Below are 16,236 nucleotides of genomic sequence, written 5' to 3' on the forward strand. Positions count from 1 at the left end.
AAAAAAAAAAAATTCCACAAGGACTCAGAGGCAAAGAATATACAAATCAATTTTCACTGCAAAGTAAAGGAGCTGTTACAGTGGAGGATTACTGGACTGAATGTCAATACTATGACATAGTATGAGTGTGTTTCATGTTTGGTAATTGCAATCATTGTTGCTTTTGTTGTGGTCATCCATGTACAATGCTTGGTGTCAGTCGATTTATCTCTTGTAAAAATAAAATACAGTGTGTGTGTGTGTGTGAAAAAAAAAAAAAAAAAAAAAAAAAAAGAAAGATAGCCTTTTCAACAAATGGCGCTGTAATAATGGGACATACTTAAGCAAAAATAATGAAACTTGAAATAAGTCTCACAACTTACATAATAAAATTAACTCAAAATGGATCAAGGACTTAAATATAAAAGAAAAGAAAAGAAAATGGTCAGAAGAACCTACGGGCAAGACAGGAATAAAGATGCAGACCTACTAGATAATGGACTTGAGGATACTGGGAGGGGGAAGGGTAAGCTGGGACAAAGTGAGAGAGTGGCATGGACATATATACACTACCAAACATAAAATAGATAGCTAGTGGGAAGCAGCCGCATAGCACAGAGAGATCAGCTCAGTGCTTTGTGACCACCTAGAGGGGTGGGATATGGAGGGTGGGAGGGAGGGAGATGCAAGAGGGAAGAGATATGGGGACATATGTATATGTAGAACTGATTCACTTTGTTATAAAGCAGAAACTGACACACCATCGTAAAGCAATTATACTCTAATAAAGATGTTTAAAAATAAATAAATAAAAAAAAAAAAAAAAAAAAAAGACATGACTGTGCTATTAACCTTCTCAATAAAGATAAAAAAGGTTAGGTAAAAAAAAAAAAAAAAAAAAAAAAAAAAAAAAAGACTCAAGCCTTCTGAGTCTCCAGGCTACTAAGCCATCCTTTTGTCTACTTGAGAAGTAGAGCAGGAACTGTATTTAAGTGGTGTCACCTATGGAGCAGTAAATGCACTTCCTACTAACTGCAGTATTACCAAGAAAGCAGACTCTCCTCCAAAGCAAGCACATATAAGCTCTTGCTTCCTCTGCTTCTGAGCTTCTAATCCAGATACAAGAAAGCTAAATCTAAAAATCAAACTAGTTTTGCCCCTTGCTTACTTCCATAACTAAAGGAGCATCTGGTGAATAGGAAATAAGAGTTAACTAGAAACCATCATTTCAGGAAGGTCAGTTCTGCTTTCAAACCTCAGGCATCTTGATACAAAACACAATTTTACATCCTGAACAATGAACTCCAGTTTCTAAGGCAACGCTCAGCAACTGGCTACTTCTCGGAAAACGAAATTCAGAATCCTTATCTATGAATGGCTCAGGGAAGTATACACCGCAAGGCTGCGAGTGTTGCAATAAGAGAATGGCTTGCAGAGTCACACTCCCGCGTCCGGCCTGGCTTCAAAATTCACTAGCTGTGTCACCAGGGGCAAGACATCAAACTCTCAGCCTGCTTCTTCCTCTGTACAAAGATAACAGTTGAACCTAACTCATAGAGTTGTGAGGACTGTACATAATACTTACAAGGTGCTTACAAGAGCGACTGGCACATAGTACTCGAGACACCTTAGCTGTCACTGTAACTACTTCATCGTTAGGCTATGAAGGCACTAATCTGGGAGCTCCAGAAGTCAACTCTTCCAGTCTGGAATGGCTTAGCTACAGCCTAGCTGAAGGCAACAAAGAAAAGAGGCGAATTTCTAATTCAGTATCTGAAAAATGTTTTCAGCTTCTTCACAGGTAACATGGAAATTAAGATCTTATAAAGAGAAAGTAAATATCTGTTAATAAGTCCTATAAAAGGGCCCTCGCCTTTTTTTGAAGAGGAGCACTTCTTTATTTCTCCAAAGCTGGTGGTGAAGGGGCAAGAGGGCCTAAGAGGCCGTGGTGCTGAGTGCTGAGGGGAGGGACCCCTGGAGGCCGAATGCAGGGGCCGCAGGGAAGCAGCAGCTCACGGACCCAGGCGTAAAGGTCTCTGCTCGAAAACCACACGCTCGCTCTTTCCTTCGACTCAAACAGCAGAGATTTAGACTTCTCCCTCCCCGTCATCCACTCTCCCAAACAAGCCACGTTCCTCCTTTGGAACACATATAACACACAGGAGCACACGTGCAGTCTCAGAGTTCCCTGTTAGACTAAGGTCACCGTGAAGGCAGGGACTGGGTCTGCTCTGCTTACTGCTGCTGTCCAGGGCCTAAACACAGGCGGCATTCCACAAATCTGTGCTGAGCAAACGAATAAATGAATAAATGCTTAAAGGAGTGGAAGTCGCAAGATCTTGTACCTTCTAAACAAAGTATTTCTATTTCTAAGGGGTCTCTCCCATGTCTATCTCACTAAAGGGCGGAAATCAAAAGACTGATGGTTGGGACTTCCCTGGCGGTCAAGTGGTTAAGACTCGGAGCTTCCACTGCAGGGGACACGGGTTTGATCCCTGGTCAGGGAATTAAGATCCCACATGCTGCACAGCGAGGCCAAAAAAAAAAAGATGGTGAATATGTTTCCAAGCAGGTAGTAATATGTAATTCATCTTCCTAATTCAAGAGGCATGGCTTGGGAGAGGGGAAAGGAAAACAGGTAGTAGTATATCCAACAGTTGAAAAAGAACTAAAATCTATAGCCCAACCATTTATAATTCACATATTTTGCTTTTATAAAGAGTAGGCTCTCTCCTGGGGTCCACAGAGAAGGAATGCCTAGTCTATAGGATTTGTTTTACATATCTTGAATGATTTTTAAGTAATGTTTAAAAAAAAAAAATCACAATACATTTACAAATGTATCCTTATTTTTTTCCCTCCAGGAGGCTTTATGGGAGCACTAAGGAGCAGAGCTAGTTTTTCTATGGAATTAAATGGGTAACCAATCTAGTATCTTCAGAAGTGAATGGACAATAAAAGTGCAACATTTTGCATTTTGATAACTCAAGGGGCTTAAGATAGACCATCATGCTTTAAGCCACCATTTCACACTGACAGAGGTCACTCACAGCCTTCAGATAAAAAACCCTCAGTGATGTCCAGATTAAGGCACCCTCAATTCATCTTCAAATGGCTTATACACAAGTCACAGGCTGGTTTTGTGGCAGAACCAGGAATTCCAGAGCATAGATGGACTAGCTCCTCTAGAACAGATGGGCTGAATTCCCAAGCTATCTGCTAGCTTTCATTAAAAGTGACTCCCCATCTCACTCCCTCAGGTGGTCAGGACGATGCTCTTCCCCTGACCTGTAAGAGATTGGATGTCTCTTACAGACTCTGGCCAACAATAAGCCCTGCCACACAACAAAGGGTCAAAAAAGGTTAAATCCAAGACAGAAGCCAATTTTACAAATCTGCTATTTCTACTCAGAAATCCTTTCTTGAAGAATAAAAAAAAAAGGATAAATTTAGTTCTCCTATCATTTTAGGAACACATTTTAATTCCGACTGCTTTTTTCTTCCAGGTGATAACCAACCACTGATTCATTTGGTTTGCTAGAACATATGCTGCTACTTAAGTGTCTATTCTGTGCCTTCTAGCAATGTAATGGTTATACTAGGTAGCTACCCGCCTGCTTCTATGCTAGAAAAGAATAAGGAAACATAATCAGTGCCAATGTGAGAAATTAAATGCATTCAGATTATGAAAAACACAATCTCCTTTCTTGACATATATGGTAACTGTGAAATTATAAGTCTGAACAAATCTGTATAGTGTTGTCTTTAAAAAGACAATTTTTTCAAGTATAATTTTCAATGACAAGAGCAGTGCAGAGTCTGAGCAAGAGGAGAAAACATGCAGCGCTAAGCACAGAGCTTGTGACTGGTGGAGGGCTCAGGGTCTTACCTGTCGCTGTATACAGACCTCTCAAAGATCTGTACTGCCTTCTTGGCCTCTAAGAGTTTCTCAGGGAAGGGCTCCAACTGTACTTTCAGGCGGCTCATAAAAGAAAATGTCTGGAATGTGTAGCACCATCGTGCTGGCTCCTGGTACATCATATCCAGCAAGTTTCCGAGACTGGGGGCAGTGCAGGCCTAGAGGTAAATTATGAAAGAGGAGAATTTCCTAGAAGGCATATTTACTTCGCAGTGTTTACCACCCTCCTACCCACCCCCCAACAAGTGTAATAATCAATGAGAGACACAATTACAAAAGTTTCCTTCCACTAAAAAGATATAATCACATCCCTCAGCTTAGTCAAAGCTACATAATCAAGGAAGAGATTTTCCTGCCTTACTAGACAAGAATCTGACAGAGGGAGATGACATGCCACCTTCAGCATATCAAAGAACAGCAGAGGAAGAACCACCCATAGAATTAGCACAGTCGCTGATTGGTGGGTTTGTGGAGCGTGTTGGAGGAGGACTTAACAATCAACAACCATCTGAAACTCTACCTGGAATCAGATATTTCCACTGTAACACTATGTTGCTTCTCTTTTGAGCTTCCATTTGTGGCTATTTCTTTCTAAAACTTCAACCCAGACAAGAAAGTAACTGATTATTTGAAAATCCAACCAACCAAACCGAGTTCTCTCTCTCTTATAGCAAGGCTACAGTTTGTTAAACAAACAAATGAACAAACAAAACCCTCTTCCTCGATTCTAGACACTCTATGAAAGGCATGTGAAGACCCACTTACTCAGCATGTGCAGGTGGGAACGTGTGTAAGATACTCAGGAACCCTGGATTCTTTCCTGGGCTCTGCCACTGACTCAATGCAAAAGTGAGTTTTGTGAAAAGCACTCTGATCTGCGTTCATTCAGTCACGATGAACTGAAGGCCTGTGTGGATAAGATGCTACGTGAGCTAGGTGCTGTAAGGGGTCCAGAAAACAAAACTAAGATTTATCTCAATGTTCACTGTGCTATGTTATCTCATTTAATCTTCAAAACAGCATCATGAGGTAGGTACTACTGTTATGCCCATTTTCTCGAGGAGAACATCCACTCAGAAAGGTTAAGGAACTTACTTGTCCAAAGTTTCATGGTAAGTGTAGAATGGGGACTCAAACCTGGCTTCCTCTAACTTCTTCATTCTAATACTTCTCCATATAAAGGCGAGCAAGACATGGTTCCCAAACTCAAGTAGCTCATAATGCATACGGAAAGGGGGTGACAAAGATATGGAGAGCTAGACTATAAAGCAGAACATACAACAAAGGGGTGATCACGGTATGGTGGAGGGAATCTGAGAAAGTTTCTGGAAAAAAGTGGCATTAAGCTGGGAAGTAAATGATACATGGAATCTCCACAGATGGAAATGGGGATTAAGAAGAAAGTATTTCAGGTAGAGACAAAAACACACGGGGTCGGGGGAAAGGTTAGACAACCACAAGTGGTCCAGTTTGGCTAAATATCACCCCTGGATTCCAAAGAGGGGTCCTATGCTTTGGAAGGCTTCAGCAGAGTATGTGTGTAGAGCAGAGTGGATTACAAAACAACTTCCCTCCTTTCAATCCTGCAACCTACAAACACAAACCAGCCTCACAAATGGCCCCTGGCTGAGAGCTGGAGGTTGAAGCAGGAGGACAAATTTGAATCTACTCGAGTCTCTGGTGGTGTCACCAGAGACTGTAGGGAGCCCATGGTTACAGCATAGTTCTGAGACTGCAAGCAAGCCTGCTGAGTGGAGTAGGGCACTGTGATGGCAGATGCACTAGGTTGATTGGGTGGGGGATTCTACCGGCAGGCTTTGGGTTACCAAAGGGAGCCTGTTCCAGAATAAAAAACTGTACAGAGGCCTACACAATTTCTGAAGAACCTATCTCAGCTACAGAACGTATGCAAATATCCCTTCAAACATATAAACAACAGAGGGACAATCATTGGATATAAAAATATCCAGCAATTCAGAAGGAGTGGACCCATCCATGTGTTCAGGACAAGCAGCCTCTCAGGAGACAGAGCTATTGCCACAAACAGGAGAAAACAAAAAAATCTCAATGGGACTCGAGACTGCCACATTGATAAGAACAGGCTATCATTAAAAAGGAACAACGGACTTCCCTGGCAGTCCAGTGGTTAAGACTCTGCGCTTCCACTGCAGGGGGCATGGGTTTGATCCCTGGTGGGGGAACTAAGATCCCACATGCAGCGTGGCGTGGCCAGAAAAAGAACAAACAAAACGGAGCAATATGAAAAGAACATTCTTAGAGGAGAAAAATGCAATTGCCAAAACAAAACTCCCAATGACGATAGTAACGAGCAGACTGTAAACTGCAGTAAACCTAATTAGTGAATATCATACAGAATATCAACTCAAGAAATTTTCCCTAAACTAAGAGAAAAGAAGCAGAAAATTATGAAAGAAATAAAAAGAAATACAGTTTAGGAGATCCAATATACATTGTTATATAGTGGTAGGTTATTTTTTGTTTTTTCTTTCGTTTCTCTGGAAAGGTACATCAAGATGTAATGTCACTTGTGTCCTACCTGACAGCAGTGAATACAATTTTGTATCAAACAACTTTTCAAACAAAGGCTAAAATGATGTGCAACTTCACAGTACCCATACCTCAGACAAAGCTACCTAACCAAAGCAAACGATTTTCCTTCTCATGAGATAAGAGTCCAATATAGAATGGTGAAATGCCACCCCCAGTAAAAAAAAGAGATCAGCAGAGGAAGACCACTACTCATAAGGTCTCCTTCTCATCAAATTTCACCATCACTGAGAATCACTGTCTAGTAGAAACATGACATATCTCTAGGTATTTTAGAACAGAAAGGAAGTTTAAAACCATGCTACAACTAGGAGTTATAGTCAGGGGGAACTGATCAGATGAAAAAGAAGCCAAAATCAAAGAAAAAAATTAAAGAAAATCTCTGAAGATGTGAGACTTTCCACCAGAGAAATTCACTAAGTACCAGAAAGGATTTAATGTAGATTTACATATACAGCTTTCACACACACACACACACACACACACACACACACACACACCCAGACCTATCTGAGCAAGATGTCAATAATTCATGAAAGCAAAACAAAACAAAAACCTAAGGAGGGGGGAAAACATTAGTTACTTATTAAAAAAAAAAAAAAAGATCAGAACCATATAACACTTCCCTACAACAGAAACTAAAGACATTTTAAGACAAGCAATCACTCAGAAATTATACCAACCACATTCTGAAAAAAAAAAAAAATCCTCTAAAATATATTTCAACCAATTGAAAAATGAATCAAAATAAAGAATTAAGAAATGGGAAGAAGTAATAAGAAGACAGTGGTCAGTGAATGACCAGTAGAACAGTTAAGTATAAAGTAATTATTATTAATGTGGTTAAGAAGTTTACTGCCAATTTCTATAGTTAAAAGAGAAATTTCAGGGAATTTCCTGGTGGTCCAGTGGTTAGGACTTGGTACTTTCACTGCTGGGACCCAGGTTCAATCCCTGGTCGGGAAACTAAGATCCCACAAGCGTTGTGGTGTGGCCAGAAAATAAAAAAAAAAGAGAGAGAGACAGAGAGAAATTTCACTATGTAAAAACATTCTGGATCTATAAAATTATAGATTTCTATACCTGGGGGATGGAGTCTGGAGAAGAAAGTAATAAAAAAAGTAGTAAAATTTATTTTTTTCTTTCATAGAGACCCCATTAACATTGATAAATAGGTTTAAACATTTATATATATATATTTTATTGAAGTATAGTTGTTTTACAATATTATATTAGTTTCAGGTGTACAGCATAGTGATTCTGTATTTTTGCAGATTATACTCCATTATAGTTTATTACAAGATAATGGCTATAATTCTCTGTGCTGTACAGTATACCCTTGTTGCCTCATCTATTTTATACATGGTAGTTTATACCTGTTAATCCTACATCCCTAATTTGTTCCTCCCCCTTCCCTCTCTCCTTTGGTAACCACAAGTTTGTTTTCTATATCTGTGAGTCTTAAACATGTATATTTTTAATTTAAACGTTTCCACTAGTGGAGTAAAAATAGTAAAATTTCCATATGAATGAAGGGGAGAAAAATGAAAGAAATATTCAAATACAGCAAAAAGGAAAAAAAAGAGATGAAAGCACAAAATAAAGTGGCAGGAATAAATTAAACATAATCATGATAAATGAGAAAAATTCCCAGGAACGGCAAACCCTAAGATTGGGTAAAAGCTAAAAATCCTGTTCATAAGTGAAACGCCTAAAACAAGATGACATACATTAGCTGAAAGTAGAGGGGCGGCAAAATCCACCAGGTAGATGCAAATAAAACGAACGCAGATGAGGCAAAGCTGTATTAAGAAAAAAAAAGCACTGGGACTTCCCTGGTGGTCCAGTGGTTAAGACTCCACGTTCCCAATGCAGGGGGCCCAGGTTCGATCCCTGGTCATGGAACTAGATTCCGCATGCCGCCAACAAGAGCCCGCATGCCAAATAAATTAATTAAATTAAATTTTTAAAAAAGCATTAAATGCTACAAGACTACTAAAGCAATAAAGACTCCACACAAAAGTCATGAACCTTTTTACATGGAATAATAAAGCACTGAAATACAAAAATATAAAGTCAATTAAAAATACAAGGAGAAATAGACAAAACACAATAAAAGCACAAAACTTTACTACACTTCTCTCAGAATTTAATAAAAACAGTAGACTCTCAAAATAAGAACTTGGAGGATAAGACTCTTAATCATTATTTTTTTTCACATATCTGAAACTGGGATACATCTTATAATGCTTACTAAATATAACAGACATTTTAATTATTCCTTAGAAGTGTCACTAAATTGATAATGTCTTATAATCAATGACATCTTGGAATTTATAAAATATGTCACATCAAACTACATATACCTTACAGATAATACATATTCTTCTTAAAAGTCCATGGCACACTTATCAAAATTGATCATACATAGTCAATGAAGAAAATCTCAGTAAGTTTCCTCAATGAGAAACTGTATAAGCCACATTGATCATAACAAAATAAACTTAGAATTAACAAAATAATAAACATACAAAATCTACTCAGAATACATAAAACACTAAAAATAAATCTTAGGCAAAAAATAAATTAAAACTACAATTACAAACTCTTTAGAAATTTCAGCTGAATTCTCATATGTCGAAATCTAGAAGACAGGGCCAAAGCTTATCCCATGAAAAAAATTTCCTGTTGCAAATGCTTTTATTATTAAGGCAGAAAAAAGGGAAAAATACACAAATTAAACATTCACACTAAAGAGCTTTAAAAATGCAAAGAAATTCTGAGAAATAAATAAATTTAAAAGCAAAAATCAATGAATTAGAATGCAAGCCCCAATAGAATTAAAAATTAAAATCCATTAATTGGGTCTTTTAAAAAAGGACAAATAAACAGACAATCATCTATCAAACCTATTCCTCCCAAAATATTCACACAGATAAGCAACATCAGACAAAAGACACAAAAACTCTTGATACAGAAGAATTTAAAGTATAAAAGAATACAAGTACTAATTTTACATTATTAAATTTGAAAATCTCAATAAAAGGGCAATTTTCTAGAAAACAAAATTATCAAAACTGATTAAAAACCCTGAATAATAACTGAGGAAGAAACAGTTGTCTAATAACTATTCCCCCCAAACAGCACTGAATCCATGTAATTTTAAAACTGATTTCTATCATACCTTCAAGGAATAGATAAGTTCTATGCTAAAAATGATACAAAGCTTCCAATTCATTTTCATAACCCTGATGGTAAAACCTGTCAAAAACTGTACACACAAATAGACTACCAATTAAATTTATTAATACATGCAAAATTCCAAACATATTAGCAAATTACTGCAACAGTACACCATGACCAAAAGGGTTTATTCTAGGAATGTGAGGATGACATCATTATCCAATCTATGACTAAAACTAAGAGATTAAAAAGGAAGAAAGAAAGAAAAATCCCATGGTTATCTCACTAGATGCTAAAAAAGGCTTTTGATGAAAACTCAACATCTGTTACTGATAAAAACAGTTAATATCCTAGTAATAGAAGTACCTCCTCCACATGGTCTATTGAAATGAATGACAAGCACAGAACTTAACAATGATACATTAGAGGTACTTTCACTAAAGACAGAAAAGATAAAAGTGACTACCATCACTGCTATTATTCAATATTGTTCTGGAACTTCTATCCAACAAAAGAAAACAGAAATGAGGTTTGGATACTGGAAAACTCTTACAAATGATTTGTATTTAGAGAAAACTATTATTTTCTAAAACCTCAAGCAAATAAAGCAAAAAAAAAATTAATGTGAGAATTAAGTCACACAAGACATAACAACAACCAACTGCTTTTCTTTCAAACAGCAATAACCAGTTTGAAAAAGATGATGGGAAAACAGATCCCAGTCACAATAACAACAAAATATATAACCACTCAGGAATAAACTAAACAAGACTATTACCGGGAATTCAGATAACAACTTGGGGAAAATCAGACTCCTGTAACTTTTAAAGTCACACAAAGAATAAAATCTTAAAAGCAAGAGAAAGAAAAACAAGTGCCTGTTTTTATAATCTTGGGCTGTAAGAGGTCTTTTTAAACTTTCACATCAAAGGCAGTAACTATGAAGAAAACAATAGATTTGACCACATAAAAACTTAAAAGTATTATATTGCAAAATACATCATACAGAAAAGGAAAGGAAAAATGACAAACTGGGGAGAGTATCGACAATATATGACAGAGTTAAGATATTTTTTTTAACATCTATACTGGAGGATAATTGCTTTACAATGGTGTGTTAGTTTCTGCTATATAACAAAGTTATACATATACATATATCCCCATATCTCTTCCCTCTTGCATCTCCCTCCCTCCCTATCCCACCCCTCTAGGTGGTCACAAAGCACCGAGCTGATCTCCCTGTGTTATGCGGCTGCTTCCCACTAGCTATCTATTTTACATTTGGTAGTGTATATATGTCCATGCCACTCTCTCACTTTGTCCCAGCTTATCCTTCCCCCTCCCCATATCCTCAAGTCCATTCTCTAGTAAGTCTGCGTCTTTATTCCCGTCTTGCTCCTAGGTTCTTCATGACCTTCTTTTTTTTTTTTCTTAGATTCCATATATATGTGTTAGCATATGGTATTTGTTTTTCTTTCTGACTTACTTCACTCTGTATGACAGACTCTAGGTCCATCCACCTCACTACAAATAACTCAATTTCGTTTCTTTTTATGGCTGAGTAAAAACTGTATATGTATATATGTGCCACATCTTCTTTATCCATTCATCTGTTGATGGACATTTAGGTTGCTTCCATGTCCTGGCTATTGTAAATAGAGCTGCAATGAACATCGTGGTATGTGACTCTTTTTGAATTATGGTTTTCTCAGGGTATATGCCCTGTAGTGGGATTGCTGGGTCGTATGGTAGTTCTATTTTTAGTTTTTTAAGGAACCTCCAGAATGTTCTCCATAGTGGCTGTATCAATTTACATTCCCACCAACAGTGCAAGAGGGTTCCCTTTTCTCTACACCCTCTCCAGCATTTATTGTTTGTAGATTTTTTGATGATGGCCATTCTGACCTGTGTGAGATGATATCTCATTGTAGTTTTTTTTTTTTTTTTTTTTTTTATTTATTTATTTATTTAGGCTGCACCAGGTCTTAGTTGTGGCGTGCATGCGGGATCTAGTTCCCTGACCAGGGATCGAACCCAGGCCCCCTGCACTGGGAGCTTGCATCCTTACCCACTAGACCACCAGGGAAGTCCCCTCATTGTAGTTTTGATTTGCCTTTCTCTAATGATTAATGATGTTGAGCATTCTTTCATGTGTTTGTTGGCAATCTGTATACCTTCTTTGGAGAAATGTCTATTTAGGTCTTCTGCCCATTTTTGGATTGGGTTGTTTGTTTTTTTGATATTGAGCTGCACGAGCTGCTTGTAAATTTTGGAGATTAATCTTTTGTCAGTTGCTTCATTTGCAAATATTTTCTCCCATTCTGAGGGTTGTCTTTTGGTCTTGTTTATGGTTTCCTTTGCTGTGCAAAAGCTTTTAAGTTTCATTAGGTCCCATTTGTTTATTTGTGTTTTTATTTCCATTTCTCTAGGAGGTGGGTCAAAAGGGATCTTGCTGTGATTTATGTCATAGAGTGTTCTGCCTATGTTTTCCTCTAAGAGTTTGATAGTGTGTGGCCTTACATTTAGGTCTTTAATCCATTTTGAGTTTATTTTTGTGCATGGTGTCAGGGAGTGTTCTAATTTCATTCTTTTACATGTAGCTCTTTTGTCTCCTTACGTAGGTTTATTCCTAGATATCTTATTCTTTTTGTTGCAATGGTAAATGGGAGTGTTTTCTTAATTTCACTTTCAGATTTTTCATCATTGGTGTATAGGAATGCAAGAGATTTCTGTGCATTAATTTTGTATCCTGCTACTTTACCAAATTCATTGATTAGGTCTAGTAGTTTTCTGGTAGCATCTTCAGGATTCTCTATGTATAGTATCATGTCTCCTGAAAACAATGACAGCTTTACTTCTTCTTTTCCAATTTGGATTCCTTTTATTTCTTTTTCTTCCCTGATTGCTGTGGCTAAAACTTCCAAAACTATGTTGAATAATAGTGGTGAGAGTGGGCAATCTTGTCTTGTTCCTGATCTTAGTGGAAATGGTTTCAGTTCTTCACCATTGAGGATGATGTTGGCTGTGGGTTTGTCATATATGGCCTTTATTATGTTGAGGTAAGTTCCCTCTATGCCTACTTTCTGGAGGGTTTTTATCATAAATGGGTGTTGAATTTTGTCAAAAGCTTTCTCTGCATCTATTGAGATGATCATATGGTTTTTCTCCTTCAATTTGTTAATATGGTGTATCACATTGATTGATTTGCATATATTGAAGAATCCTTGCATTCCTGGGGTAAACCCCACTTGATCATGGTGTATGATCTTTTTAATGTGCTGTTGGATTCTGTTTGCTAGTATTTTGTTGAGGATTTTTATATCTATGTTCATCAGTGATATTGGCCTGTAGTTTTCTTTCTTTGTAACATCTTTGTCTGGTTTTGGTATCAGGGTGATGGTGGCCTTGTAGAATGAGTTTGGAAGTGTTCCTCCCTCTGCTATATTTTGGAAGAGTTTGAGAAGGATAGGTGTTAGCTCTTCTCTAAATGTTTTTTTCTTTTTTTTTTTTTAAAAAGACACATTTATTCAGCGTCATGATCAGACTATTACATTTAGCAATCAACAGCATGGGTGCAAAAAAAAAAAAAATCTACATTAAAACCCTTTGTTGGAATGCTTTACACTTTCCACAGAACAGAAACTAAAATAACCTGTTATACAATTGGTCACAAATACAGTCCTCGAGTTTTTTTGCCCATACACATGAGTATTGTCTAAAACATGTCTTCTTTGTAGCAGCTAGGCCCTGCCACCACTGTGCTTGGCTGAGTTCACAAATCTGTTGTAACCTGTAGCTTCCCTGTCACTTCTCTGGCTCTCCTCTCCTGCTAAGCTTTGCTTCCTGGCAGTAAGCAAAACCTTCTGCCACTGCCACAGCTACTGCTGCTGCTGGAACCACCATAGCCACCTTGGTTTCAGGGTTTGGCAAAGTATTGGCCTCCACCACCATAGGGGCCAGAACTTCTGCCTCCAAAGTTTCCTCCTTTCATGGGTCCAAAATTTGAAGATTGATTGTTGTAACTGTCAAAATCACTGTAGCTTCCACCACCTCCAAAATTGCTTCCATCATTACCAAATCCATTATAGCCATCACCACTGCCACCATATCCACCACCACTACGGCTGCCACCAAAGCCACCTCGACCACTGACGTTTCCTCCACGACCAAAGCTGTCATTCCCACCAAAACCACCTCCACGACCACCACCAAAGTTTCCAGAACCACTTCAACCTCTTTGGCTGGATGAGGCACTAGCCATCTCTTGCTTAGATAGGGCTTTCCTTACTTCACAGTTGTGGCCATTCACAGTGTGGTATTTCTGAATGACAATCTTGTCTACAGAGTCATGGTCATCAAAGGTTACAAAAGCAAAACCTCTCTTTTTGCCACTGCCTCGATCAGTCATGATTTCAATCACTTCAATTTTCCCATACTGTTCAAAATAATCTCTTAGATGATGTTCTTCAGTGTCTTCTTTAATGCCACCAACAAAAATCTTTTTCACGGTTAAGTGGGCACCAGGTCTTGGAGAATCTTCTCTTGAGACGGCCCTCTTTGCTTCCACAACTCTTCCATCCACCTTGTGTGGCCTTGCATTCATGGCCGCATCCACCTCCTCCACAGTGGCATACGTGACAAACCCGAAGGCTGTGGAGTGTTTGGTGTTTGGATCCCTCATTACCACACAATCTGTGAGCGTTTCCCACTGCTCAAAATGGCTCCTCAGACTCTCATCGGTTGTTTCAAAGCTCAAACCTCTGATGAAGAGCTTCCACAGCTGTTTGGGCTCTTTGGGTGACTCTGACTTAGACATGACGGCAGTGGAGTCGGGGGGAGACGTCAACGATGCTTACTTGGCGGCGTCCACGGGCAGAAAGCTCTCTAAATGTTTGATAGAATTCGCCTGTGAAGCCATCTGGTCCTGGGCTTTTGTTTGTTGGAAGATTTTTAATCACAGTTTCAATTTCAGTGCTTGTGATTGGTCTGTTCATATTTTCTATTTCTTCCTGGTTCAGTCTCGGAAGGTTGTGCATTTCTAAGAATTTGTCCATTTCTTCCAGGTTGTCCATTTTATTGGCATATAGTTGCTTGTAGTAATCTCTCATGATCCTTTGTATTTCTGCAGTGTCAGTTGTTACTCCTCCTTTTTCCTTTCTAACTCTATTGATTTGAGTCTTTTCCCTTTTTTTCTTGATGAGTCTGGCTAATGGTTTATCAATTTTGTTTACCTTCTCAAAGAACCAGCTTTTAGTTTTACTGATCTTTGCTATCGTTTCCTTCATTTCTTTTTCATTTATTTCTGATCTGAACTTTATGATTTCTTTCCTTCTACTAACTTTGGGGTTTTTTTGTTCTTCTTTCTCTAATTGCTTTAGGTGTAAGGTTAGGTTGTTTATTTGAGATGTTTCTTGTTTCTTAAGGTAGGATTGTATTGCTATAAACTTCCCTCTTAGAACTGCTTTTGCTGCATCCCATAGGTTTTGGGTCGTCGTGTTTTCATTGTCATCTGTTTCTACATATTTTTTAATTTCCTCTTTGATTTCTTCAGTGATCTCTTGGTTATTAAGTAGTGTACTGTTTAGCCTCCATGTGTCTGTATTTTTTACAGATTTTTTCCTGTAATTGATGTCTAAGATATTTAAAATACGAGTTCTTATGAAGCCATTACAAAAACCTGAAGATCTCAATAGAGGAAAAAAAAAAAAAAGCAAGAGGTTTGAATAGGCAATTCACTAAAGAATACTAATAAATGGCCAATAAACATTAAAAAGTTGTTCAATTCGCTGGTAATCAAAGAAATGTAAAATAAAATAACACACCATTCATTTTCTTGCCTCTCAAATCAGAAGGGATGAAAAAAAAAAATAACACCCAGTGTTGCTGAAAATATGAGAAAAATAGTACAACTTTTCTGAAGGAAAATTTTTTAAAATGTAGCAAAAGTCTCAACAAAACATGTTGTTTTTGGACATCAGAATTCCAGTTCTAGATTACCCTCAAAATTAGCTATTAAAAAGAAAAAAGATATAGCTACAAAAATATTCATCATTGTGACATTGTTTATAATAGGGAGAAATTAGAAAACTAAGTATTCAAAATAAAAGACTGAATAACTAAATGACAGTATACCATATTATGCAGTATACAGCAACCATTAAAATGACATTACCTTGTAAAGGTAAAAGGAAGAAGACCTTGTAAAACAAGTGACACGCAAGAGACAATCACTATTTTTGTTTTAAAAGAGGAAATGTATATATGTTCTATACATTTATATGTGTATGTAAATATATACATTTTCTCCTTTGTAGATAGAAATCTAAAAGGACAAAAATGTTAACTGTTTTACCTCTGGATAATGGGATTATGGGAGTATTAGTTATCTAACTTTTGACAAAATTTAGTGGTTTAAACAAAAAACATTCATTAAATCCATTTCTGTTGGAAAGGAATTTGGGACACAGCTTAGCTGGGTGGTTCTGCCTCAAGGTTTTCCATGAGATTTCAGTCATGACATTGGCTGAGGCTACAGTCATCTGAAGACCTGACTGGGGATTGAAGGATCTGTTTCTAAAACTCACTCA

At 37.6% G+C, this 16,236-nt stretch overlaps 1 protein-coding gene and 1 pseudogene across 8 annotated transcripts in view; both read right to left on the reverse strand.

Annotated features, from left to right (window-relative positions):
- Nucleotides 1–16,236, reverse strand: part of DGUOK (deoxyguanosine kinase) — a 43,031-nt gene that overhangs the window by 14,422 nt on the left and 12,373 nt on the right. For 7 of the 8 annotated variants that reach the window (XR_009506397.1, XM_059942401.1, XM_059942400.1 and 4 more), the window contains one exon: nucleotides 3,869–4,056. Coding sequence is in view for 7 of the 8 variants with exons in the window: in XM_059942401.1 (XP_059798384.1) it covers nucleotides 3,869–4,056 (188 nt within the window). In the remaining variant the exon portion in view is untranslated. Of the gene's footprint in view, nucleotides 1–3,868; nucleotides 4,057–4,663; nucleotides 4,806–16,236 lie in introns of all 8 variants that reach the window. The other variant, XM_059942403.1, reaches the window with a different exon arrangement.
- LOC132376692 (heterogeneous nuclear ribonucleoprotein A1-like) lies at nucleotides 13,522–14,465 on the reverse strand (annotated as a pseudogene).

The sequence above is a fragment of the Balaenoptera ricei genome, chromosome 13 (assembly GCF_028023285.1).
Source record: "Balaenoptera ricei isolate mBalRic1 chromosome 13, mBalRic1.hap2, whole genome shotgun sequence".
Taxonomy (NCBI): Eukaryota; Metazoa; Chordata; class Mammalia; order Artiodactyla; family Balaenopteridae; genus Balaenoptera; species Balaenoptera ricei.